The sequence below is a fragment of the Camelus dromedarius genome, chromosome 10, assembly GCF_036321535.1.
Source record: "Camelus dromedarius isolate mCamDro1 chromosome 10, mCamDro1.pat, whole genome shotgun sequence".
Classification (NCBI taxonomy): domain Eukaryota; kingdom Metazoa; phylum Chordata; class Mammalia; order Artiodactyla; family Camelidae; genus Camelus; species Camelus dromedarius.
This window is the reverse complement of record NC_087445.1, coordinates 51,362,580-51,389,855: the sequence shown is the minus strand read 5'-3', so window position 1 is coordinate 51,389,855 and position 27,276 is coordinate 51,362,580. Positions and strand designations below refer to the sequence as shown.

The 27,276-nt window shown below is 41.4% G+C and overlaps 2 protein-coding genes across 2 annotated transcripts in view; both read right to left on the bottom strand.

Moving 5' to 3' along the window:
• Positions 1-3,671: 3,671 nt before the first annotated feature.
• Positions 3,672-14,091, bottom strand: CAVIN4 (caveolae associated protein 4). The gene is made up of 2 exons (XM_010977450.3): positions 13,179-14,091; positions 3,672-7,107 (listed from the first exon to the last, which is right to left on the bottom strand). The coding sequence occupies exons 1-2, from the start codon at positions 13,584-13,586 to the stop codon at positions 6,430-6,432; spliced, it is 1,086 nt and encodes a 361-aa protein (XP_010975752.1). The 5' UTR covers positions 13,587-14,091; the 3' UTR covers positions 3,672-6,429.
• A 69-nt stretch (positions 14,092-14,160) lies between these two features.
• The window catches only part of TMEFF1 (transmembrane protein with EGF like and two follistatin like domains 1), a 71,701-nt gene continuing 58,585 nt past the window's right edge, over positions 14,161-27,276 (bottom strand). The window contains exons 9-10 of the mRNA XM_031450109.2: positions 18,616-18,774; positions 14,161-15,214 (exon numbers count right to left, since the gene is read on the bottom strand). Coding sequence (XP_031305969.2) covers positions 15,130-15,214; positions 18,616-18,774 — 244 coding nt within the window. The 3' untranslated portion in view covers positions 14,161-15,129. The remainder of the gene's footprint in view (positions 15,215-18,615; positions 18,775-27,276) is intronic.

The following is a 27,276-nucleotide window of genomic DNA, read 5'->3' as shown; positions in this document are numbered from 1 at the left end:
TAAAACCCTCTCGTTGCTTTGAACCAGAGCCAAGCACATCCCATGCATTAATCTGTTACTTTATTTCTTCTCCTTATGGAAACTTTCCAAGTAGATGTGGCCACTTGAAAGGTGCTGATACAATCAAAGCGTCAAACTCATTCAATGGATTTTGTTTTACCCTAAAACAACATATCTACATTACCAGTTTGAGAATTTAAAGCTTATTCAGATAAAAGGCCTAATGAATATTAGCCCATGAGATTATAGAGGTAACTTGGCTGCCTTACAATATTGTGCTGTAGGCAAACTTCAGCCAGGAGTGATACCTTAATGGACTCACAGCAAGAAACTGGACCAAAACCCCCAGGCTGTGGTAATCACTGTAGCTCTAAATTTAAGCTTAGAGCAACATTCACTGTTTCTCTTATCTTAAAGTGAATTACATCAGGGAGGTCTCAAAACCAGACAGTATTTGATACAGAATTCTTGCCCTAACAGAGGGAGTAATAGTCACAGACTGATCAGGAGAGAGTTCTTGAAATGAGAGCCCAAGAAGAATTGTTGAGAAGAATTGCTGAATTTACAAGTCAGCCAACTTCTTTACCCATTCCTTCCTTCAGAGATCTTTTTCCCTTGTTTCTTTCAAAGTGCCAGAATTTTCTTGTGAAAACCCACAGCTTCACTTACCTGTACTCATCTGACAAGTGTTATTTCTCCAGCCGTCTCCGCTAGGCTGGGATCTGCGACATCCTACTTGCCAACCCTCCTCTCGGTCCTCTCTGATTCGCACCTCGACTCAGTGTCCAGAACAGGCCTTAGAGGGAGTAGTTACTTTCACTGGGCCGTGTTTAATTCTGCACATTAGGCCTCAACAGCACAAACCAGGCTTCACACTGGACCCTTCGTTCTGGGCTGGTGGGTTTTCTGGGCCAGGAACCCCAGCCTCTCTGCCTCCTGTCTCCTTACCACCTGCCCATCTGAGAGGGGGGCCTCCAGCCCCTGCTCACCCCGGCTGAGTGTGTGAGGCTGGCCTGTGGGCTTCACTGGTAGCTGATAAAGTGGACCCTGCTTCTGCTCCACAAACCTCGCTCTCTCTGCCGCCACACCAGAGCATGCAGGTCACGGGGACACAGGAGGGTCTATCTCCCATTTTAGGTCTGAGCCACATTCTCCAACAGAATTTACCAGATGCAGGATTTACTAGACATCTGCCCAGGCAGTTAAGATGACACTCTGGTATCCACTGTGCTGGCGATCCTTATATGAACTCTTCCATCGGCCAAAACCTGGAAGGAGAAGGCAAATGGGGTGCATCAAACCCTATCTTGAGCCCCTAACACATTTGTGACACCATGCCTCAGATCTAACATGACAGACACCAAGGGATGAGATCTGAAACCAAAGCACCCACAATGAGATCAAGGCTCTTGCTGCAACCATGGCAGCCAATATGAGTAACTACATGACCCTGGACGGTTGGCCTTGACCAAGGTACCAGGTTACAGCCGCTTTTACTGTAGTATCAGCTGCAATGCCAGGCACAGCTTTGGCTAGAATCCTCAGGTGCCAAACAACTGCAATTAGACAAAAAGAAACAAACAACCGAAAAACAATCATCCTAAGAATCAGGGGTAGCTTTTCTTTGGACCACACAATGAGCAGGTAGAAATCTGGCCTTGGCAAAAACATAGATGGGAGAGAAGCTCTCAGGATGGCCTCAGACTTGAAAGGCAATGCTGCTTCCCAGGGACTTCTGAGTCCTGGTGGAGAGGGCAAGGCTCTTGCTAGAACCAGGAGATCACTCCAGATCAGGCTCTCCTCAAGCATGGGTGAGAGCCACAACGGCTAGACCCGGCCGACCTCTAGCGTGGGAGCCTCTGGAGTAGATGCGGGGCCCCACTTTGGTTCTCAGGCTACTCGGAATAGCAGCCGAGGCTGTAGAGCAGGAAGCGAGAGGTGCCTCAGCACAGTGCTGTCTTGAGTCCCCGGACGGGAAACCACGTTTCCTCTCTCTGTGAAGGGCAGGACCACTTACCCAAGTCAGAAACCTGGCTTTCATTTGCTCCCCAACACAACCCACATCCGAGTTTATCCCGTTCAGAGCTCTGTTAATGCTTGAGGTCAGGTGCTACTCTCTCACCTGGAAAAACGCACAAGCCTGAGTATGGTCTCTCTGCCCCGGCTGTGTCGGCAGAGCATCCCTCCCATCATGACACTCCACAGCTTCAACTTGCAATGGCTCTCTATGGCCTTTGACAGAAAACCCAAACACCTTCACAGAATCTCTCAAGCTGCATCTTGCCTTGACTTCTGTGTTATTTAGCTGACTCTTGATTGGTCTTCAAATGTCAACTGAAGCACCATTTCCTCTAGCTTTCCCTGACACCGCCTCCCCAGCTTGTTAAGATGCTCTTCCTCGACACTCTCATCATCCTTTCTTAAATCTGAGGCGCCAGTCACATTGTGCAATGGTGTTGGGTTACAGGTCTACCTCTACCACCAGAGGAAAAGCTCCTTAAGTGTAGGGCCCACGCCTTTCATCTCTGGATTCACGAAACTGGAAGACGGCTACCACTTGGGAGGCTCTACAAGTGCTAGGGACCCAAAGATGAGTAGAACAGAGTTCCTGTCCCTGAGAAGCACAGTCTAGTCTACAGGACAGTTACACAAATGAACTAAAATACACTGTTAAGTGCTGTGACAGATGTACAATCCAGATTCTATATCAACATCTTCCATTTCTATACACAGCACCAGTCATGTTGCTGAATTTTTGCTTGACTGTCTCCTAGAATGTGATAAGCCCGAGATAAGGGTTAGGAAATGGAAAGGGAGGGGAGGTGGGGACAAAGGCTGTGTTCTATTCATCTTTGAATCCTCACAGCCTCACATGGAATCTGGCATAAAAAGGTGCTATGTATATTGAATATTTATGGAGTAATTAGTCACACCCTTTTAAGGGGTGGGAGGTGACCACAGAAGGCTAAAAGGAGGAAATGGACATTATCACTGAACTTGACAGTCGTCTCCCAGAGTGAAAGGGAAACAAACGGCATGAACAAAGGCATCAGGTGACAGAGTGGTCTGGGAGAGCCCTTGACAGGCACAGCCAATTTTAGGAAGATGCCCAATGTAAATCCAAAGCCTGAGGACTTTCTGCCACTCCATTCTATCCTCTCAGGGACCCTTGGATGTCCTAAGAGACTCACAAGGAAGGTGTAGTTATCCGAGATCTCCTACCCACTCATGAAACACACTGAAGTATTCTGACTTGGTAAGGACAGCCATAAGTCCTCAGAAATCATATAGCGCAGAAGTGATCACAAGAATGACACACACAATGTAGCACTAAGCTTTCTCCATTTTCTGATGACAGACCAGGTACTAACATGCCCCAAATTCCAACAGATTTGAGGATGAGACCACAGTGATCATTCCCTGTAGTCTTGACTTGGATATATCAGAGCAATTCTTTTGGTATTATAATCTATAATTTTTCAGTAGGGTCCAATAAAAGCTATGGAAAACATGTCTCAGAAAAACAACAGGCCCAGTCACTTCATGTAATGGGATTTGCAGCGTTAATGATGATTCTGTGAAACATTTTACATAACATGACCCATGCTCTCCAGCTAATAGAATCACAATGAACTTCAAACAGTTCACCAAACCCTTACATGTGCCTGGAGGGCAGAGCATAAAGTCAAAATGAAAATACTGTATTTGGGGTTGTATTTTTAATTTATGAAAACTTGCTCAAGGGAGTTCACACATACCACAGATACATTCTCAGCAAGCTGGATTTTCATGCCCGCTTATCACTGTTTCATACCGGGCCTGTCTCTCTAACTTCTGAGCCAGAACCAGGCCACCAGAGACCCTGAGAGGAAAGCCTCCAGATGCATCAAGCGCAGGAGACAGAGCTGCGCCTCCCTCCTCCCGTGTGTCTTTCCCGCAGAGCTTGAGAGGGGGCTCCACGCCCTGGGTGTCCATGGATGTTGGGTGCATGGTTCTGCTTCACAGAAAGGAAAGGGGACAAGTCTTGCTAATGGTTTTATTTGAATAAACTGGTTAAAATCTAACATGTATAATTTCAAAAACACAGAAGAGTACAATGAGCAGAAAATCTGTTCCGTGTTGTCTGAAACCTTAAAAAGAGAGAAGGTTGACTAGACTATCCCTTACTTTAAATGGGGATGTGTGATTTTGCAGACTGTAATGAACATTCTTTATGTCAAGAAAACAAGGTGAAAGAAGAAAAAATTATGAATGTGGAATCGAGGAATACTCTAAATATGGGGGAAAGTACTGAGACCCAGCAGCAAGAGGGGGCAAAAATCCCAGCACCGAGAAAGCAGTGTCAGTTACAGAGAACCTCCGGGGACATGAAATTGTTTCAGTGGTTTCTGGGGCTGCACGGTCTACCGTAACAAACAGCTGACCAGGTTGTAATGCCTTCTACCTCAAAACTCAGAAGTACCCACGTGAGGGATGTTCCATAATACGACAGGCCTGGTTATATAATGGGTCAGTAAGCAAACAGACGTTACAAAAATTCCTGGACAGTGATATCTGCAGAAAAATGTGTCAGCTCAATGGATATTTACTCTGCATAGGGCAAGAAAAAAGAAAAAGCACATAACTTCTTTATGTTTTCCTTAACCTAGAAACACAAGAAAGGTTACTATATTAAATTCATGCCATATTGTCTGTACTCACTGTCAGCAAAAATATTTACAAATAGGACACTAACATTACACTTGGTGATAATGTCTTTTTAAAATTCAAATTTATTATGGCTTTAAGGAAATAACGTGGTTAGGCATGCAAGCTCTTTCTAAACTATAGTATTTTAAAAATTACTCCTTTCAAAGTACTGTTCAAAGTTGTATATACTTTAGTTTTCAATATAAAAAGATAATGAGATTAACAATTTATGATTTAATTACTCATGCAGAGTGAAGAGGAAAGGATGCTGAATCAAACTACCAAACCCAAAACTCTGGGTAACTGAGTTAAATATTTTAAAGCTGATTTGTGTGAGTGTGTATGTGTGTGTACATGTATCACAATTTTTAACTACTACATGAACATCCAAAACTGATCTGAAAGCTATTGTCCAAACTTCAAATTCTACAATTCCATCATTTCTTCACATTACAAACTAGATTTAAACACACCCAAGTGCAGAACCAGTATGACCATTTCTCTCTTTCTGTAGCAGTAATATCTGCTTCTGGATTGGCTAGATCTACAGCTAACAAACAAGTGGAATCTGGCTTCCTCCCAAAGCAACTATGATGAACGCCTATGAACGCTGCTTTGGACAGACGGGCCCCGAGGGGTTCACTCTGGAAATCAGAAACATCCGAGGTCATTCCCAAGCACTGCACCAGAGCTGACTTCAGAAAGGCCACTTGAAGACACAGCCACAGCTGCAGGCTTCACTCTGCTCACATCAGTGTTGCTCTAGTCCACCCCAGATCTCAATCAGGAGAAAATTGGGAAAGAACTTTCCAGGAAACGTTTTAAGACCCAACTCAAACCCAAGGTCTGGTTTTAGTCTTTGATGAAAAAGATGCCGGTCAAACATTTATTTTTCATTCCTGATTCTGTGAAAAGGCTTCTGAAGACCAACTTTATTTCTGTCCAACCTAGGCCCTCCCTGCTTGGAGCTCAGGGCTTTTTCACAAGATGTAATCACTTCGAGTCTGTTTTAAGGAGCTAATGAGCCTTGTTTTCTCTGGAAATGGTTCTTGTTCCCCCAGAACGTTTCCTCGATCCTCACAGCAGTCCTCTGAGATGGGCAGGGCAGGCAAACCCTCTCCACTTTACTGACGAGCTCACGAGCAGATGCCTTGCCCAGGGGCTCCCTGTGAGCAAAGCTGTGACCAGAGCTAAATGCTCAGGAGCAGAACTTCAATCTTTTTATGCAAAAGCATCAAAAAGGGGTCTGTCTGCTAACTTACTAACAAATCTGTCGATTTGAACCTAGGGATGATATAAATTCACACATCTGTATATCCCCCTTTGAGCTTGGCCACAGCATTAATCTGGACCAGGATCGAGAGTTCACTTGCAAATCACGGCTATAGATCTGCCCTTCATGTGTTGTCGACAGCCGAACACCTAGTTGGCCTTTGCTTGGAAACTATTTTTCTGGTGGCAAGAGAAGGGAACTGACAAATCCACAGCTGCTGTGAGAGTGACATGAGAGAAAGCTAACAGAATCATAAGCCCTGGGTGAGGGAAAAAACGAATTCCCTAGGCAGTCACAAGGAAATGTATATATTTGTATTACCTTTAAGATTTTAAGTCTAAGTAATCAAAGAGCCATGCCATTTACATTTCCCTATATGACACATTAAGTGTAAGGGACTCTACTATTTCAACTAAAACTGTGTGATCGAGGAGACTTACAATTATAATATACTTAATTCCTCATGATTACTGCTTTAAATCTAGCAAAAGAGATTCGTCATCCTCTACTCTCACCTGGGGTTTAAAAGTAACTTTTAAAGGCTCGGGGGTGGAGACCTCCCCGCCTACCTGGGGAGGATGCCCAGTGGTGCTGGGCTCCCTGCGGTCTGCTTTGCTGAGAGTCTGGGTGTAGAGCTCACCGAGGGGACCCAGCGCCTCGCTCCCAGCCGCGATGTCCACACCCACCTCCCTGACCTCTTCCGGACCCTCGGCCGCTGGCTCTTTAGTTTTCCGAAGGCTACGAATCTTAAACGCTTCCCTGGAGGGCGCTGCATTTGAAATAGATTTCTTAAACCTTTCCCCTGACTGCTTCAGCCTCTCCCCTGACTGCCTTAACCTCTCCCCCGACTGCCTGAGCCGCTCTCTCCTCTCGGGGGTCACTATTCTAGTCCTAATTCTGTTCACCTTCTTATCAAAATTCTGCCGCGTCTTCTGCATGTTCTCTTTGGAAAAGGCCTTTCTGATATTATCAATGCGCTCCTTGCCTGACTTTCTAAGCCTGTCAGATCTGCTCTCTTCAATGGAATATTCTTCGTCCGATGACAGGTCAGCTGGGGGGTCGAAGACATCGTCCTCCTCCTCTGGACTCTCCATCAGGCTCCTGTCTTTAACAACAGACAGGGACGTCGGACACCGAACCTCCTCCTGCAGGAGAGAGAAAGCGAGCGAGTTAGCCACCGGCCCTCTGCCCTTCCAGCCACACCTTTTCAGTCTCCTCCGCCCTCTCCTTACATGTTGGTACTTCCTAATAGCAACCTCAGCCTTCAGATCCAGTTGTAAGTAAATGCACACGTATTTTACCTTCACCTCTCCCCTTCTTCTAAGATGAAGACATATTCCTAAATGACACATACTTCTCCACATCCATGTAAGACAGGCACCTGCCACTTATGTCCAAAAACCAAAGCCCGGCCATCATCCTTTCCTGGACCTCTCAGCACAGCACCCTCCAGTTGCCACCCAGAGAGACACCTCAGAATCACTGTCCAAAATATTTCCTCTCCTCATCCCCTTTCCAACTGGTCACCAAGTGCTGCTGCTAACACTGCTTAATAACTAATGAGTCCTCTGTTTTCTCCTCCTTCCTCCTCGCCTCCACCATCTTAATTCAGGTCCACATCATCTCAGGCCAGAAGCTGTGCGACACCTGTACCTACAAACATCATCTAAGTATTTCCTGAGAAATATTTCTAAAACAGAGCTCTGATCACATCCTTTCTCTGCTTTAAAACATCTGGGAGCTCCCTGATACTCGAAGGAGAGAGTCCTAATTCTTCAGTACGATTAGAGGGCTCTTCTGTGTGAGCTGCACCTACTTTCCCACTCCTCCAGGCCACAGCACACAACCACTCTAAGTTCCTCAAACATACACACTCTTCCCCACGCCTTTGTGTAAGTCATTTCTGCTACCCTAAATACGTCACCTCTTTTCAGCTTTGTGAACAAAATCTTTCTCTAAGAGTCAATTCAAATATCCCTCAACCTCCCCAAGAGACCAATTCTGTCTCCAACTTATACTAAAATGACATGTAGATGCCTCTCCTTAAAACATCTATCCCGTGAATGAACGAATTGGAACTCTACTCATTTATATGTCTCCCTGAGGCCTTCACTACGTAGGTTCCACGAGAGCAGAGATGGATCCTACTTATGTTTTATGCCCGGCATCTATCCCAGTTTGCCTTGTACTTAAGTAGGTATGTGTAATAAATGGCCGTTGGAACAAAGAGGAAGCACATGCCTTCACTCAACAAATAGTTACTAAGCAGCTACCAAGCATCACTTAGTATTCTAGGAACTAAGAATCTCCTGTGAATGAAACAGTAAAAGAACTTATACTCTTGGAGAGACAAACAAGCTACTCATACTTATGTTGGATGGTGACACATGCTAAGGTGAAAACTAAAGCAGAGAAGGGGGACACAGAGTGACTGGTGAGTATGCTCGGAAAGGCCTCACCAATAAGGTGACATCCAAGCCTAGACCCAAAGGTAATGCATACACATGGAAGGAAAGGAGAAACAGCAAGGAGGGCAGTGTGGCTGGATCAGAGTGATCAAGGGGCAAGAGGAGGAGGAGAGAGGGCAAGGGAGGGCCAGCTCATGGAGGGCTCTGTCTCCAATGATAAGGACCGTGGCTCTTATTCAGAGTGTGATAGGAAGCTTTCTAAAAAGTTTCCAGGAGGATGGTGACATGATTTGATCCTTGTTGTAAAAGGATGACTCTTGAAACGAGGCTATAGAGAGCAAGACAAGAAGCAGGGAGAGCAGTTAGAGACCACTGAGCTCAGTCATGTGAGAGATAGTTCAGGATGTTGGCAGAGGTGGTGTTAAGCCATCTGATTCCAGATCCACTTGGAAGGTAGGAGCCAGCAGGATTTGCTGCTAGATTTAGATGTGGAGTGTTAGACAGGTCAAGGATGGATTCTCAAGTACATAGCCTGAGCAGCTGAAGGACAGATTTGCCATTAACTGAGATGAGGAAGAGAGCAGGGGGCAGAGACTGGAGGGGAAGGACGGGTTCCAAACATACTGACTTTGAGATGCCCACCGAATATCCACGCAGAGATGTGGAGTAGGCAGCTGAGTATGTAAGTCTGGAATTCAGGTGCGAGGTCTGGACTAGAGACATAAACTTAGGAGACATTAACATAAAGATGAAACTAAAAATCATGAGACCAGATTAAAGAGATCACAAAGAGACTGAGTGAATGGATCTACACTCCATTATTCAAAACTCCTGGGAGCCAAGGTTCATTTCAGAAAGAATACTTCATATTTGGGGGAAATAATATATTACATAACATTCCCAGTGAGATCTTGGGGAGAAACTTTTTTTGTGGCAAAAAAAAAAAAAAAAAATTCACTCCAAGGTGGGATAAAGAGTATAAACAGCCTCATGCTACTTAAGGTGGAGTTTAACCATCAAATGAGCTCAGGTCAAGCTAGGTCTTCCTACCAAGTGAGTTATAAAAAAAAAGCTTATTTTTAGAAACTTTTCTACTTTGGTGTTATAGATAAATGGATTTTGGACCTGAAGATAAGAAGGAAGAGATGAGAAAGAATGAAAAAGGAGAAATATCAGCCAGTGAGGAAGGAGGAAATCCAAGAGAGAGTGGCATCCCCAGAAGCCAAGGGGAAAGAAGTTTCAAGAGAGGGAAGGACCAATCACGTCAAATGTGTCAAATGGGCACTGGTTTTGGGAATATGGGAGGCACTGGTAACCTTGAGAACCAGCCCAGAAACACAGCTGCTAAAGGAACCCAACTCACTATTTAGGGATTATTTTTAAAACTACACAGGAAAAACTTTAAAGATGATGAGATTTTTAAACTGAACCCATGAGTTAAAATTTCTAAAAGAAACTGTCCTTCTACTTGAGATCCAGATTCAATCTGTTCAACCAAAACAATTTACTATGTAAGAAATACATTTACACATATTCTAAAACCTATCAGCCTGATAGTCAAGAAGGTATCTCTGGAACCTTATTTCTTTGGATATTACTTACAATTAAATTCTTTGGCTACAGGACTGGGGAGTCCAGGAGCTATTGGGGGTGGGGGGAGAGCAGGGTGGATGTCTGCTAGCTCTCTGATGAATCAGAAGCAGCAACACTATTCCTCTCCTTTCCTGATACCTGCCGCGGGAGTAGCTTCAGCAGCACTGACGCATTCATATGGCCTGAGTAAGTATAATTAGAAAAGCAGCCGAGGAATAATTACTGTTTGGTGGGGAAAACCCTCACAATCCTGCTGGGAAGAAATCAGACATAGCTTCACTCAGGAATCACATACCTTCTTCAACTGCATAACCAACTCTACAAAATCAGGCTTAAAGAACAGAGGTAGAGTCAGGGAAAATACCTGTCACGTGAATCTATTTGTTGCAGCGCCTAGGAGCCAGAGATACCACGACTGGAGATGAATACACTGTAATAATAATTGAAGATTACAGGGCTGAATTATAATTGATTTCCAAATACAACTATTACTTATCTTTTCATGCAGAAGTCTAGGTAAAAAGATGATTTTTGTAACAAAATGAGTACTATGAGTCAGAGTCTAGTGGCCTTATTGAGTATCAAAATAATACAGGTAGGGGAATTTTGAATACATAGAAGTCTGGGACTTACTAGGAAATGGCCAAAATAGCTCATTTAGGAAGCACAGGTTCCACAGCATGTGGTTAGTAAGAAAAACTGTTAGAAGATACGATAAGCTTCCCAGCTTTCATGATGAGAAGGTCACCAAGGTGAGAGCATGTTCAAAGAGAAATCGTGATTGTATGATAAGGCAGATAGCTTTTTCAATGCCAGAGTCCCAGATAAGGGGAAAGCTCAGCTGTACACAACTGTGGGAGATAAAATACCAACAAAGACTGCCACCAAAGATATATCCAGGGAAAACTTTTTGAGGAAGCACCCAAAAGGAAATTAAAGTATACTATAGCTGAATTACTCAGCTTCAAGTTAATTTTAGTAGAAGGTGCAATCTCAATATAGTCACTTAAACGTATTAGCTATGAGAATGAATTACAAGAATTTTAACCGCCAAGAAAAGCCACGTGAATGCTGTATGCAGCGTTCTAACATCTAATGAATCATCGAATCCATTGTTATTTGCCTTTATCTCTTCTTTACAAGCTCTCCCATTATAAGAGAGCAATGGCTAACCAGCAAAATGCGGCTTTCTCTGAACAACTTAATTTCACAGACTCTTTAATAGCATTATATCTTACAAGGAAAGAGAGCTGACAGAAACTAGTGCCTCTCTGTTGCTTTTTGATACCATCATTCATTCAAGTAACTGTAGGGGCTCAAAGAAAAGAAAAAATAGCAAGTTTCAGGGAATAAACAGGTGAATATAGAAACATTAACTTCAAAAGAAAGTTATGTCAAGAGACAAACAAGAGTCAATTAGAACTTTTCAGAGACTTCTTTGCTTTATCTAGCCTTGTAAATATTGATCGGTACCCAGTCTACTCTTCGCACAAGGGTTCTCAGGAGAAATGCTGGATGCCAAGAACGTTTCCTGCCATGCCTCAAGCAAGCAAAGGGTGAGATACCCATTACTGCTAATGCCCCTGGAAGAGTGAATTCAAAGATGGACACCGCATTCACCACTACCAAACCTAGATCCCCATTACATACACTGATACTGAGGTTGGCCTCTGAGAGTAAGATGACTGATTGTTCCCCAAAATTTTAAGTCCGGAGAAAGACTTCCAGGGATCTGGAAGGAGCAGGAAATGGTAAAGGCCTTCAGATAGCTTAGTCCAACCTGTCTATTTTTGAAATCTCCTCCCCATTCCTCCTCCTAAATAACCAACAGGCTTTTAAAAACAAAGTACCACTCTGCCATCCCAGTGTAACCTTACAGTCAATAGTGGGCGACAGAAACCTGACTAACGCGAAAAGAACGGCCCGGTGAGTTACAGCCCACATCCTGGCTATCTTACAAATACTGCCTACATAATCCAACTGTGTTCCTGTTTCATTTTGTTTTTATTCTTCTAGGTTTTTTTTTCCTCCTATGCATATGGACATCCATCCATTTAAAAAATACAGTGAGATAACACTGCATATATGCACATCCCTGCACACATTCCTGATTTTATGTTTACAACAAATTCTTTGACATGAAATTTGGGGCCAAAAGGCTTGTGAATATTTAAAGTTCTTAACACATATTACCAAAACTGCCCTCCAGAAATGTACCAATTAATACCCTAACCAGAAGAAATATGAAAGTGCTTGTTATTTCCTACTCTTAAACTCTGAGAGCGTGTGTTAATAACTGCAAACATTTAAATAGGTGAAGGTGGAATTTTGCTCATTGATTTTGTCTTTTGTGAACTGACTGATAATGACTTTCTGACTGTTCTACCATGAGAGGAAAGTTCAACTTTTTTCCTTTTGATTTGTAAGAGGTTTTAAATATATTATAGATACTAGGCATTTGCGATGGATGTGTTCCTACTTCAAAAAATGAGTGTCAAGCGCAGAGCGAGACAGGACAGCTTAATGAAACTACAAAAACTATCATGTTAAATCAACTAAGTAAAAAGACATTGCAATCAAATAAAAGGAATACTTAGGTGACTCCTACATTTGTGTAACTGTAACAATAAGAAAAACAAGAACAACTGTCTGTTCATTAAGAAATAGATCATTTTTCGTATTATTGTGACTCAGTGTAGTATGCAAAAATTTCAATGGACAAATTATATTCTGAAAAGTTTACACTGTACTGTTTAGGGCTTTCCAGGTTCTCCATAATAAGGGGAAGAACCCCACGGTGGGGCTCTTGGTCTTCAGTTTCTTTTTTATGCAACAAAGAGGCGTTTTAAACTAGAGGCTTCTTAGATATCTTCTAGTTCTGAACTTCTCCGAGGCTATGAGAGGGCATCATGCTAACTTGGCTAATGTGCTGAAAGAGGCTTACCAATATTAAGTTTCAAAGGCAAGAAATAGATTCTGCTGTGCTCCACAGTTCAGATTACATGAAATGGTTGAGAAGCTCTAAACACCGACCTGATAGTACATTAGTTAACATGGAAACGGTTTTACCCTGACATTTCTGACGACACGGAACTCCACCACACGAATACACACAAATAGTTATGACGTGACACGGGAAACCTCTGATCAGACCTATTGGCAGTTAAAGGATGCAAAAGTTGCAGTAATCAAGCTGAACAGGGGCGCAAGCTCACCTGGAATATTACCACACGGAACTTGTTTTTCTTCATTATCTCCTCTTGCTTGGCTTCAACTTTTTTAACATGAGTTTGCTGCTTCTCCACCCGGGCCTTCACGTCTTTAATGTGAGCACTGACTTTTCGGGTCTTCTCAAACAACTTGTTAATGACATAGCCCGTGTTGCTGTGTGACTGTGAGAACTTCAGCAGGTCGATCTGGACGGACTTTATGGCATTTTCCATCTCCCTGTGTCTCTCTTCTATCCTCTTTTGGCTTGCCTGCACACTGTCCACGATGGCAGCTACTTTGTCCAGCACAGTCACAATGGTAAGAGCGGCGTCTTGGTCTTCATCTTCTGTGACACCCGACAGGCGATTCTGGTGGATCTTATCAGTATTTGAAGCAGACCCATTATGTTCCATTTTAGTTATTTCTCAGTGAAAGATGTCTTACCACAATCAATTCTGGCACTAAGAGCAAAAAGTTAGCTTGATAACAGGCAACTGGGTTGTTTAAAGGGTTGGAAACCCCACCCCTGGAGACTGGTCAAGTATTTGTAACTACAAATACCCAGACGTGACTGTTCTGCAATATGAACCCTTGCAAAGCACTGGGTGCTGTTCCAAACATGCTTACTGACTGACTAAGGGGCTCAAATAAGACTGTGGGGGTAGAAGAGGAAAGCTTTTAAAATAAAGTTCCCTAAAACCACCAATGTTACTAATATTGCGACAAGAAGCCAAATAACAAAAAAAGCAAATTCCAAACGCTGGGTGAAGCTTTTGCCTTTGGACAATTTCAAGCAGTATTGGTAAAAGCAAATGGGAATTTTGAACTGAAGCCTGCTTTTTCTATTAGTTTCACACATTAAATGTACTGATGTATCAATACCAAAGAATGCAGTAAATAAACACACCAAAGCAGAGGCCATATAGTGAAAACATTATATTATAACATGCTTTTCCAAACCAAATATTAAAATTAATATTTAATTTTGAACATATTTTTAAATTCTACATGCATACTTCTGAATATCTAAACTACATGTTAAACAGCTGAATACATTCTATTCACACTTTAGATCTTTAAACACCAACAATCTATTAATACAGCTATTACTACAGGACAAATTTGGATAGAGGTCTTAGATGATTTTTAAGCTCACTTGAAGAGCACCAATCATTAACAACTATTTTTGCATTTTATTCACAAACACTGATACAATTGGTTTATTTATGTTAAAACAAGTATTTTCTTTAAAAATGAGTGTGTATTAAAGTAGTTTAAATGACAGAATAGGCTTTATTCCAATCTGTTTGTTAAACAGACTATTTTCACAACAACTAAATCTACTTTTCAGTAATCTGTTCCATCATTGCTACCAGAAACTTTTTTTTAATTAATTCAGGATTTTTTTCCTCAAAGAGAGAAATGGTCAAATTCCAGTCCATACATCATAAATATTTTACATCTAACACACACAGCTTTACAGTTCATGCGATAGGCAGTGTCTAAAAAATCAGTTAATAAATCTCAAAAACATTTAAATGTCTAAACACAGTGTCTTCTAGATTTTATTTTGTAAGAAAAGTAATCTGTAAACATCTTTACCTTTAGTTCATGCTTGGTCATTTGCTGTGGTCATTGTGGAAGAAGTGGGTATGACTTTATAACCATTTGTGAAGTGGTCCGTCTTTGCAAAAATATTACATTCCATGGGTAAAGAACAAGTCTTAGAATTACCATGTGGTACAAATTTGTGAAATCGGTTTCTGTATTTAAAAACATAAAACAAAGACTACTAAACAGTCCAAAACTGTTGTAGCTGAATATTCTAAATACGAGCCAACAGCACTACACCAAAAATGTTCAAAAATAAGGCCTCTGAAATAAATATTTCCATTCTTTAAAAAAAGACATAATAAATGTACATCACATGGTCAGTGTACATATAAAATCATCAGTTTAAACCATTCTGGATGACGTATCTGAAGTAAAATGACCTAGGTTTTGCTTCTGTCGTCGTCCTCTATTGTTTTTAGGGCATTTTCTATTGAGGAAAAAAAAAAAGAAAAATGTTGTTTAGGAGATATATATATATATATCCAAAGTAATGCACACTTCACACACAACACAGGTGATCACATGACAGGTGAACAGATGCTATCTGATGACAGACCAGCATGTCAGACTGCCCTCTTCCCTACAAAGCTGGGAGGGGAGAGTGTTAGATATACAATATATCTAACAGGTATGAACACAAACAAAACTCACTCCCAGGGTCTCCCCTGCTGCATATGTACCCGAGAGAGATCCCCACCCTTCTGGTCTGGCAACTCCCAAGCCACAGTGACTGCTAACATGTAAACTTGTGACTGTGACGGCAGAAAGGATCCCGGACTATGTACTCTCCCTAGGCATGATGACCACCCCGAAATGACAAGGACAGCTTAGCCGAAGGAGACATCAGGAAGAAATGTGCTTATCAACCACAGATCTGAATACACAGGAAATGCCTAGTGATTTAGACAATGACTCAGAGAAGTCGTTCCACACCCTGCTTGGGCAAACCCTAGACCCCGGGACAGAACTGCCATGCTGGTGATCAGGGATATTCCTCCACTCTGCTCTCACTGTACCTCACACACTTCTCCAGGGTGGTATAAAGCTCACCGGGCCGCAACTGCTCTTGTACCTGCCCACTGGCACGCAAACATGCTAGCTCTCATAGGCACAAAAAGCATATTCTATGTGATGTGGAATAAAGGGACTGGGATGCATTCCAGTTAATTTTGAGTTAACTAACTCTGCCAGAAACTAGCTATACAGCCTCCTTTTCCTATAAGCAAAATATTAAGAGTTGGGCTAACTGCCAGCAAGGAGTGTATAATCTAATGGGAAGAAAGCCTTGAGACAGTAAGTACTCCTGAAGTCCCAGGTTTTTATTCAATTTCAAAGAGCACTACTTTTTCTTGACTTAAAAGCTTTGCTGGTAACACTTCCATTTACATACTGCTCTTCACAAATTTATCTTACTCATCCTCGTAAAAACATTTTGAGGTAGACAGTGCTGGAATCATCTCCATTTCATAAATGGGGACACTGGTTGAGAGGTCAAGCAACCCTCTTTAACTGTCACTAACTCACCATGACAGGGGACTAATTCCCATCCTGGGGCCATCGTTTTTCTCTTCTGTGTAATAAAGAGGGTTGGGATAGGATGATGTTCAACATGAAAGAAGATTCCAAACATCAAGTTTACTCATGCAGTCTTGATAAGTGGGTCAGTGGGAAGATTCCTGACATGCAACAGCCACCAGAGAAGAAGTGAACAGCTGTCCCATAATGGACTGTGTGGGAGAGGCACTCCTTAAAAATTCAGTGGAGCAAAGTCCAAGTACATAATTATAATATTCTAAATCTAAGGCAGCAAGACATTCTAGGGGAGAAAACAGTACAATAAAGAGGCCTCAGGGAGAGAGCTGTGATAAATTCAATGAGATGGCCCTTCAGTCATTAAGACGGTGGGCAACGAAGACACTATAATACAGTTAAAAGCAAACCTACTGAGATACCTACGTGTCTGTGAAGGCAGCAAATGGATTTGGGTATAAATTGGAGGGTACTAACTTGAAAACTACCTGCCAGGTAATTTTAATGTAGTAGTTGAGGATTACAGCACAGTGAGAATTGAAGCAGAGTGCTAGACATAAGGCTGGATAAGATTTGTAAAGGGCATCACTATCTCTGTGATCCTGGGTAAGGTACTTCCCACCCCAGGACTCCGGTATCCTCACTTCTCTAGAATGAAGGGGTTCAACTCAGAGTAACTTCCTGCTGACTCTAACATCCTTTGATCTTAAAGACAGCACTATCACTGGGCCTCAAAATCTCCCCTTATTATCTTCTTTCTTTCTTTCACCTTCCAAATCAATTTTACTCCACTCCTGCTTTGCTCTAATTACATCCTAAATGATCCCTCCCAACCTCATTTTCTCTCCTCCAGTGAATTTTTCAGACGATACTTAGATTAACGCTCTGGAAAAACGGATCATACCAAACCCCTCCTCTGTTCAAAAAACCCTGAACTGCTACAAAATCAAGTTTGAACCTTGCTCCCAGGCAATGGTCACAATTGGCAAGTATACTTCCCAAGATGACTCAACATGGGCCCTCCTCTTGATGGTTCAGTGGAAAGAGGAGTGGTGCAGGAATCACCGAATCCAAACCCAGGCACTTTCACTTACTAGCCGGATGACCACAGGCAAATCGTGTAACCTCTGAGCCAATCTTAAATACCCACAGGCAGCTCTGCTGTTACATTTTTTTTTTCCATCTTCTCTTTCTGCTGTCATTACTTTTTTATAACATTATGTCCCTCCTTTAATCTACTGCTCAGTTTTATACTCAGCAGTCTTGCCTAAGGGCAGATCATCTGTTCTATAGAATGAAGCTCACTGGCTTTAGCACCTAAATTTTATGAAAAATATCTGTTACTCAGAAAACATTTTTTCAATCATTTTTAGATTTATCATTTCAACTCCAGATGGCTGAGACCACTGAAGATCTGGCTTCCATCCAGACCTCAGAGAGAAGAGCCATAAATCCATGATGGCCTGCCAATATCTGCACTTGGTATGTTCCAATCCTCTGCCCAGAATAATGCAGAGGAGTACAGAGATATGTCCATAGGACTTCTGAACTAAACCTTCAGGGAGGTAGGTCAAGGCAAGCAAGAAGAAAAGACATCAGACTGGAGAGCATAAAGACAACGTGAACTTAATCTGCTTTGACTTCTCTAGGTCCAGGTCAGTTCTGACTTACACATTTCCACTCAACCTGGAAAACGCCCATTTCAGGCCAACTGCACTCTAAATGTGCCCTTTAATTTTGAGTTTAGTTATGATATACTCTGATGGTTTTAGTTATGATAGAGAATTTTAAAGCTTATAACTTATTACTGTATTCCTGAAAATGAAGTAATGTTAAAGACAACAATATAAGAAAAGTAGTTTTCTTTAACCTCTGATTTCTTTCTTTCTTATTGTATTTACTGATGGATAAAGTATATTCTTAGGGCATAAAACTCAATCTGCAAGACTTAAGTTTCTGCACAGTTCTTCTGTGTATGGGCAGACTGTTCTGCTGCCACCATTGTCCCTGAATGTCCCAGAACTGCCACACAGTTCTAAGACCTCGAAATTCTCACGCTCCTTCTGCCTGCAGCTCAGATCTACCAGTAACCCTGGCAATGAGCTCTTGACCAAATTCTAAAGCAGCAAGACAGGGAGAGGTCAGACCCACATGGAAACCTTAGTGAACCTATCCTAGGATTTCTTCCTGATTGACTGGCAGACGTGAAGTCCTGTCATTTTAAGTGCTTCAAGGTTCCTTGATTTAACAGCCACCCACCTCTACGTGAGAGCTGGTGTTCCTTAGGTCGTTACCCACCTTGTTATGCACATGACAATGGCTACTATAATGGCAATCTGCACGGCTCCAATAATTGCTGCGATGAGAACATGAGTGAGCTTTTGCCTACTTGGCACCACGTAGAGAATACTAAAGTCCGTCTTTTCACAGTGCTGTCCAGTATAACCAGATTCACACCTGAAAAGGGAAAAAAGAAAGGGATTCCTATGAGAATTACAGATTCCAATAATTCCAGGTTTTAAAATTAAAACATACAGAAGAATGATACACTTAAGCAATGGCAAATCAGGCACTCTCCCACTATCCAAAAAAAAAAAAAAAATTGCCATTATTGTATTTCCTTACAGCCTTGTCGGTATGTCTATTTTACACGGTGCTTCTCTCACCCTCACCGCTTTCATCACTATAGCACATCTCAAAGCTGCCAAGCAGCCTTTATTACTGCCATTTGAAAACAGATACATAATATTCCACTGAGTGGCTAGAATACAGCTACCTTATCTGTTCTTTACTCTAAAACATACCAGTTATTTTCATGCATCACAATCATGAATTAGGTGTGGTGGATATTATGATGAATGTGCGCTTTTCTATACTTACCATTATTCCTTGGGTTAGATACTTAGAAATGGGAGTACTGAATGAACAGATATAACATTCACAGTTCTCTGAACGTAACACCAAATTACATTCAAGACACTTTTCAGTGTGTAAAACACAATCATTCAAGATGCAGGGAGAGATGAAAATAAGTTATTAATGACAGAAACAGAGCCAAGCAGTCAAGTAGGTGCTAATCTTGGAAATTATCTGAATTCCAATTAAAAGTAAATAAAAAGGCAACAACATCAGCTGATGATAATAATGTGACAGGGGTAAACATTTAACAGAAAATTCACATTTTTCAGTTGGCAGAAGTGAAATGTGTAAATTAGCCAGCCCTCAGTTAGAACTGATTAATAAAACATCTGAAGAGAATATTTATTAATGTCCCACATTTCATTACAAAAAATAATTTTTAATAAAGTACACATAACAACAAAGAAACCTAGAAGCAGGGAAACAGGGGGCAGCCAGGGGAGATGTGAGCCCCCCCATCCCATCTCTGAGGTTCCTAGCTACCTGCCAGAAGGTTTCACACTGGGTTCTAAGATTCTAAGCAGACAGAAAAAAAAAAAATAGTAAGGTACATATACAGATCACAGAACACAACTGAGAGCCCAGAAATACACCCATACATCTATGATTGACTGATTTTGGACAAGGGTGCTAAGACAATCTGATGGGAAAAGAAGAGTCTCTTCAACAACTGGACATCCACATACAAAAAATGAAGTTGGGCCTCTTCCTCACAACATAGACAAAAATTAACTCAAATGGATCAGAGATCTGAATGTAAAACTTTGGGGAAAATAAAGAAAGTAAATATTCATGACCTTAAATGAGGCTATGATTTCTTGATATGACATCAAAAGCACAAGCAACAACAACAACAAAAAAGTTAAATTGGGCTAAATCAAAATTAAATCTTCCGTACATAAGGACACTATCAAGAAAGTGAAAGGATAACCCACAGATAATTTTTGCAAATTATGTATCCGATAAGAGACATGTACCTAGAATATATAAAAAAAAAATCTATTACAACTCATTAATAAAAAGAAAAAAAATTACAAAATGAGCAAGAGATATGAGCAGACACTTTTCCAAACATGATAAGATAAATGATGAATAAGTATTAACGTCACTAGTCATCATAGAAACGCTGATATCAAAACCATAGTAAGATACTTCATACCCACTAGTTTGGCTAGAATCAGAGTCAGATAGTAACAAGTGTTGGCAAGGATACTGTACAGAATACAAAATGATGCAGCCACTTTTGAAAGCAATCCGTTAGTTTCTCAAAAAGTTAAACACAGAATTAGCATTTGGCCCAGCAATTCCACTCCTAGGCATTTACCTAAGTGAAATTAAAACAAAAGTCCACACAAAAACTTGCATACAATTATTCAGGGCAGCATAATGCATAATAGCCAAAAAGTGGAAATAATCCAAACACTCATCAACTTAAGTGGATTAAAAAAAGTGGTATTACCCATCCTATGAAATATTATTCAGCCACAAAAAGGAACAAAATACCAATACATGCCACAACATGGATAAACCTTGGAAATATTATGCAAAGTGAAAGAAGACAGACACAGAAGACCACATATTACATGAATCCACTTAAATGAAATGTCCAGAATAGATAAATCTGCAGAGATCAAACAGACTGGCAGTTGTCTAAGGCTGAGGAGGATGGAGAGATCTGGGAGTAATACCTAAAGGGGCCAGAGTTTCTTCCTGGGGTGATGAAATGTTGTAACATTGACTGTGGTGACTGCACAACTCTCTGACTACACTAAAAACCACTGCATGAAAGAAAGAAAAGGAAAGGGAATGGGAAGGAAAGGAAAGGAAAAGAGATAAGATCACTGATACAAAACACAATCTCCACAAAATAAAGTCGAACCAGTTGTTTAAAAAGAATCACAGTTACTGGACAGCTACACGTAAAAGAATGAGATTAGAACATTTCCTCATACCATATGCAAAAATAAACTTGAAATGGATTAAGCCTAAATATAAGACCTGAAACCATATAACTCCTTGAAGAGAACATAGGCAGAACACACTTTGACATAAATCATAGCAATACTTTTTTGGATCTGTCTCCTAAGGTAAAAGAAATAAAAGCAAAAATAAACAAATGATTGACCTAGTTAAACTTAAAAGCTTTTATACAGCAAAGGAAACTATTGACAATATGAAAAGACAGCCTACTGAATGGGAGAAAATATTTGCAAATGATGTGACCGATAAGAAGTTAACATCCAAAATATAAAAAACAGCTCATACACCTCAGTATCAAAAAAAAAAAAATTCAAAAGATAAAAATAGGCAAAAGACCTGAATAGATATTTTTCCAAAGAAGACACAGAGATGGCTAACAGGCACATAAAAAGATGCTCAATATCGCTATTTATAGCAAAATGCAAATCCAAACAATGAGATATCATCTCACACCTGTCAGAATAGTTATCAAAAAGTCTACAAAAAACAAACGTTGGTGATGATGTGGAGAAAAGGGAACCCTTGTACACTGTTGGTGGGAATGTAATTTGGTGCAGTCATTATGGAAAATGGTATGGAGGTTCCTCAAAAAACCAAAAATAGCACTACCATCTGATCCAGCAATCCTACTTCTGGGTATATATATATATGGAAAAAAATGAAACAGTAATTTGAAAAGATACATGCACCCCAATGTTCACAGCAGCACTATTTATAATAGCCAAGATATGGAAGCAATCCAGATGTCCACCAACAGACAAATGTATAGAGAATATGTGGTATATACACATACAATGGAATATTCCTCAGCCATAAAAAAGAATGAAATTCTGCCATTTGCAGCTACATGGATGGACACAGAGAATATTATGCTTAGTGAAGTAAGTCAGAGAAAGACAAATACTGTATGTTATTTATATGTGAAATCTAAAAAAAATAAAACTAGTGAATATAACAAAAAAAAAGACTTAGATACAAAAAATAGACTAGTGGATACCAGTGGGGAGAGAGAAGGGAGGGACAAATTAGGAGTAGGGGATTAAGAGACAGAGACTACTATATATAAAGTAGGTAAGTAACAAGGGTATATTGTACAGCACAGGGAATTATTTTGTAATAACTTTTAATGGAGCATAATCTATAAAAAAAAATACCGAATCATTATGCTATATAACTGAAACTTACATAATAGTGTAAATCAATTAGACTCCAATCAAAACAAAAAAAAGAATCATGGTTACTACAGTTACTAAGTTTAAGGGAACTGTATCTCACTGGCCCTCATTTAAACAGCACACCTTCTGATACAGAGATCATCCTCAACAATACAGCTGCAATAAATTCAATAATATAATGAAGTCTCATAGGATTTTGAAAATCATCTCTTTCATGGGAGGCTAATGGCCAAAAGGCACAGCTCAGTGAAATAGAAACAGTTCCACAGGGAGCTGTAACAATGTCCTAGATACGCAGTTCTCTGATGGTACAGCTTAATCCAAAAGATTAAAAACCAGAGTATCAAAAAGAATGTATAGGCCATATATCATTCAGGCAATCCTCCCTGGACATTATTTTCTACACCCGACTTTTGGGTTATACTCTCCAAATACCCGGAGTATTAACTTCTCAGTTAGCGCTACTTCTTCTGTTACTGATTAAAGGCGGTCTAGGCATTTGCTCCTCTAGTGTCTAATTCTTTCACCCCGACACCCTCCATAATAATCTCATTCACTCTCAAGGCCTCATGTGCTGATTCACTCACTCATCCATTTAGCGCGTCTACTGAGCAACTGACATGTGCCAAGTCCTGCAGTGGGCATTTGGAATACAGCAGTGAACAAAAAGATCTCTGGCCTGCTTACCCTCTAGTCAGAGAGGGAGGTTCAGTAAACACAATAAGCAAATTAAATGGTTATGTTAGAATGTGATATGTGCTACACAAAGAGAAGAGAGGGAATTAAGGGATATTATGAGTGCCAAGGGTGGGTCAAGGAGGGAGGGCTGCAACTTTAAGTAAGGTGGTCAAGGTGGGCTTCAGTAGGGTGACATGTGAGGAAAGATGTGAAGGTCAGGGAGTTTGCCATGTGGACAAGTGGGAGGAGAGCATAACAGGCAAAGGAAGGGTCAGTGCAAAGGCCCTGAGGTGGAAACACAAGTGCATGGCCTGTTCAAGGAACAGAAAGTGTAGCTGCATTGCAGAAGCCAAAGGGAAGCAGGGGACCAAGACAGAGAGGTGAAGGGGTCCCACTGTGTTGGGCCTCTGCACTCAGCCAGATGGAGGAGTTGCTGGAAGGGCTTTAGCACAGGAAGGACGTGAAGTGACTTCCATGTTAAAAGTCTCACTCTGGCTGCTATGTGAATACGGACTGTAGGATACAATCAGGAAGGCTACTGCAGTAAAGCCAGGGAGAAAAAATGGTGGCCTTGACTGGGAGTAGCAGTGAGAATGGTGAGAATCAAATTCTGGATATATTCTGAAAGAGAGCTAACAGGATTCCTCAACTGACTAACTATGGACTATGAGAGAGGGAGAGAGGTCAAAGAGTTATCAGAGGTGTTTTGTCTGAACAAATGCAAAGATGGAGTTGGCATCAACAGAGATGCAGAAGTTAGAGGTGGAACAGGTTTAGGGGAGGGGAGGCAGCTTAGGACATCAGCTCAGGCCCTGCTGAGCTTGAGGTGTCACGTGAAAACGGCAAGGAGGGAGAGGGACCTAGAGTTCCACGCTGCAGAGGGAGGTCTGGGAGTCATCATCATAGTTCATGTGGAGCCCCAAGGCTGGACAGAACCACTAAGGAAAAGGACCAGGACTGGACCCTGGTGGCATGCCGACCCTGAGAGATCATGAAGAAAAAGAGAATCCAGGCAAGAAGACTGAAGGAATGGCCAGTGACGTAGGAGAAGATTGAGAGAGTGTAACCCCTGAAGCCAGGTGAAGAATGCCTATCACACAGGTCAGAGGCTACTGATTGTTCACAAGTAGTTTAAGCCTAAGAACTGACTAATGGATTGAGCAACAAGAACAGTCTCAGTGAGGTGCTGGGGGCCAAAGCTTATTGGGGTGGATACATGAGAGATGGGAAGTGAGAGACTGGAGACAGACTGCAGAACTGTTTCCAGTTCTTCTACAAAGAAAAGGAAAGAAATGGGACAGCAGCTGGTACAAGTGAGAATGAGACACATATCTTGTTTCAATATAAAAGAAATAAAAATACACATATACAAAGATACATGATTTGGAGAAAGGGTGAGAATTGCTGGAATTGGTAGTAAAAGGTCTGTGGATGTTCTCTTCATAGCACTTCAATTTCCTGTGACCCTGGAAACAAGGTCATCAGCTGAGAGGAGCTCCTGACAGTCTGAACAGAGGAGGGGACGATATAATGCAGTCACCTCGGAGAGGAGGAAGAATGGACCACAGGTATAGAATGACTGCCTGGCAGCATGGAGGGCCCACCGAGTAAAGGGCAGAGAGACCAGTTAACCTGTTGGTGTGCTTTTCAACACAGCCTGTTCAGCTGGACAGGTGAAGGCATGCAGCAGGCGGGAAGCTGCAATGAACCAGGATTCTAGTTTTGTCAGGTGAGTATGATGAAGCAAGAAAGGGACTACAAGGATTGCCCATGGAATTTCAGGTGGGTAAGGAGGTGAAGGGGATGTGCAGGGTGAGGGACACTGAAAAGGGGGATGAGAGGATGAATAAACTGGAGGCCTAGTGGGATGGAAGGACTGCTGGGTAGGAATGAGAAAGGATATGCTAGAGATGGAGTGATTCCCAAACATATGTCTTCAACGTGCTTGTCTCATGAGCTCTACAACCGCAGATACCCAGAAGCGTGCTAGACATCCATAAGCGGGTATCCGGCAGGCACCTGAGACCAGCAGGACTGAGCTCAATACACCGCATCCCCCAAACCTCCCGCCTCCTCCCCTTTCCTTTCCCCACTCATCTGTGCCTCAGCCAGAAACCCGGGACACTCTCTTGCCTCTTCCTTCCCACAACCCTCCACTAGCTCCCACATTCCCATCCTCATACCCAACTGGTCCCCAAAACCTATGGGTTCAACCACCTCATTTTCCCTCTGCAATACATCTACTTATCTCATCTCAGTTCCACTACAGCTCCTTTACTTAGTTCAGGCTCCCAAGCCTCACTAATATACAGTTTCCGAACGTTCACTCTTCTAACCCATTTTCCACCAAGCCACCAGGGTGGCTTTCAGATCTGATCGTGTCTTTCTTATTTAAATCCTTAGATGGCTTCTCACTGCCTTTAAAATGAAGGTCAGCATCCTGGGATGTCACAGATGTTCCTGTAAGACCTGCCCCTCCTCCCACAATGTCCCCCATGGCCCAGTTCAGGTTGAAGTGCCTTGTATGACGTCCTGAATCATCTCATCTATATCTATGTATGATAGCATTTCTCTTATTATATTTTAATTGTTTATTACTTATTAGTTGCTGCCACCAGATTGTATGTTATTTAGAAGGCTGGATGCCTGTCATATTTGAATTTGAGACCCCCACTGCCAAGAAGGACAATAAATTAAAAAACTACATTAATGGTGTGATAATGCTAGAAGATTTTAACCTAATAATAAGATTGAAGCTGAAGGGTGTTCATCCCTGCCTGTTTACTGCTACCCAAAGACATATACCTATAGTGGAAGTGCTTGTGATGCAATGGCCTGGTTTCTGTAGACAGTGTAAATGCTTAGACAAAACAAAAAATCAGCTGCTTTTTAGAGTTAGAAATATGCAGAAAAGAGATTCTTTAGCATTTAAGAAACATTTCTGGTCTGGCAAAGAGGGAAAAGTTGGCCATCACTACATGTCATTCAAAAAAATAATTACTAGCGAAAAAAATGTGACAATGAATATATATATGTTCATGTATAACTGAAAAATTGTGCTCTACACTGGAATTTGACACAACATTGTAAAATGGCTATAACTCAATAAAAAAAAGTTAAAAAAAATTTACTAAATTGACACAACATTGTATGCGTCAATGAAAAAAAGAACAAAAATTTACTGAGTAGCTATGGGAGAGGTCCTATGCTAGACACTGAGTGGACAGTGGTTAGCAAAGCAGGGTCCCTAACCTAATGGTGCATATAGTTTAATAATATCAATTGCTATTTATTAAAATATATATTGTGTCCCAGGCATTGTGCTAAGCACTTCGCATATATTATCTCACTTAATTTTTACAACACTTAAGAGATAGAACCATTAGTATTATTATTTTAGAAATAAGGAAAATGAGGCTTAGAAATTTTAAGTAACTTCCAAAGGGCACAGCCAAAATAACTGGCCAATCTGGTATACCTGATTCCAAAGCCTTTAACTACTAAACCACTGATCTTCCTACTGTCAATAAGTAAATACTATTAAGTGATGTGATGTCACTTCATTATCAGGGTATCACCCTCTCTCATCCCTCACTATTACGCATCTTAAAAGATGCCCTGTCCTAAGAAGACAACACAATCTGAACTTCTATCAAGCTATGTATGCCACTGTCAGAAAGTGTGAGGAATCCACTGTATGGTTCTATTTTAAGACTGGCCTGCTCTCCCTTGACGGCTGCATTTTTTTAATGTTCAGGAAAAGGCGGGGGTTGGGGGAGGAACTGGCTGGCATTAGCTCTTGGAAAGACAAGGAAAACTTTCAATCAGGAAAAAGCTGAAAGCTTAACAAGGAATTATTAATAACCATTAAAACAGTTTATCATGTTTTGTTTTTTAAGCAGGAGGAAAGGAGAGGGGAAAAAAAGAGTCAGGAGAATGAAGCTGAAGGAATAGAGGGACCAGAAGATCTGATTTCAAACAGCTTTCTTTTACCTCTTAGAGAGAAAGATTCATGGGCTTCTAGGCTGACAGAATAAAACTATAGTATTTCTCCATGTTTTCATGTTTTGACTAAGAAAGGAAAAAAAAAAATTCTGGCCCAACTACAGGGAGCAGGAGTGAGCAGACAGTTCCCTGTCCATGGAAACATAACCTGGCCAATGAGACCAACCTGAGGTGGAGGACGAGCTTCCAGCAGCAGTGGAAA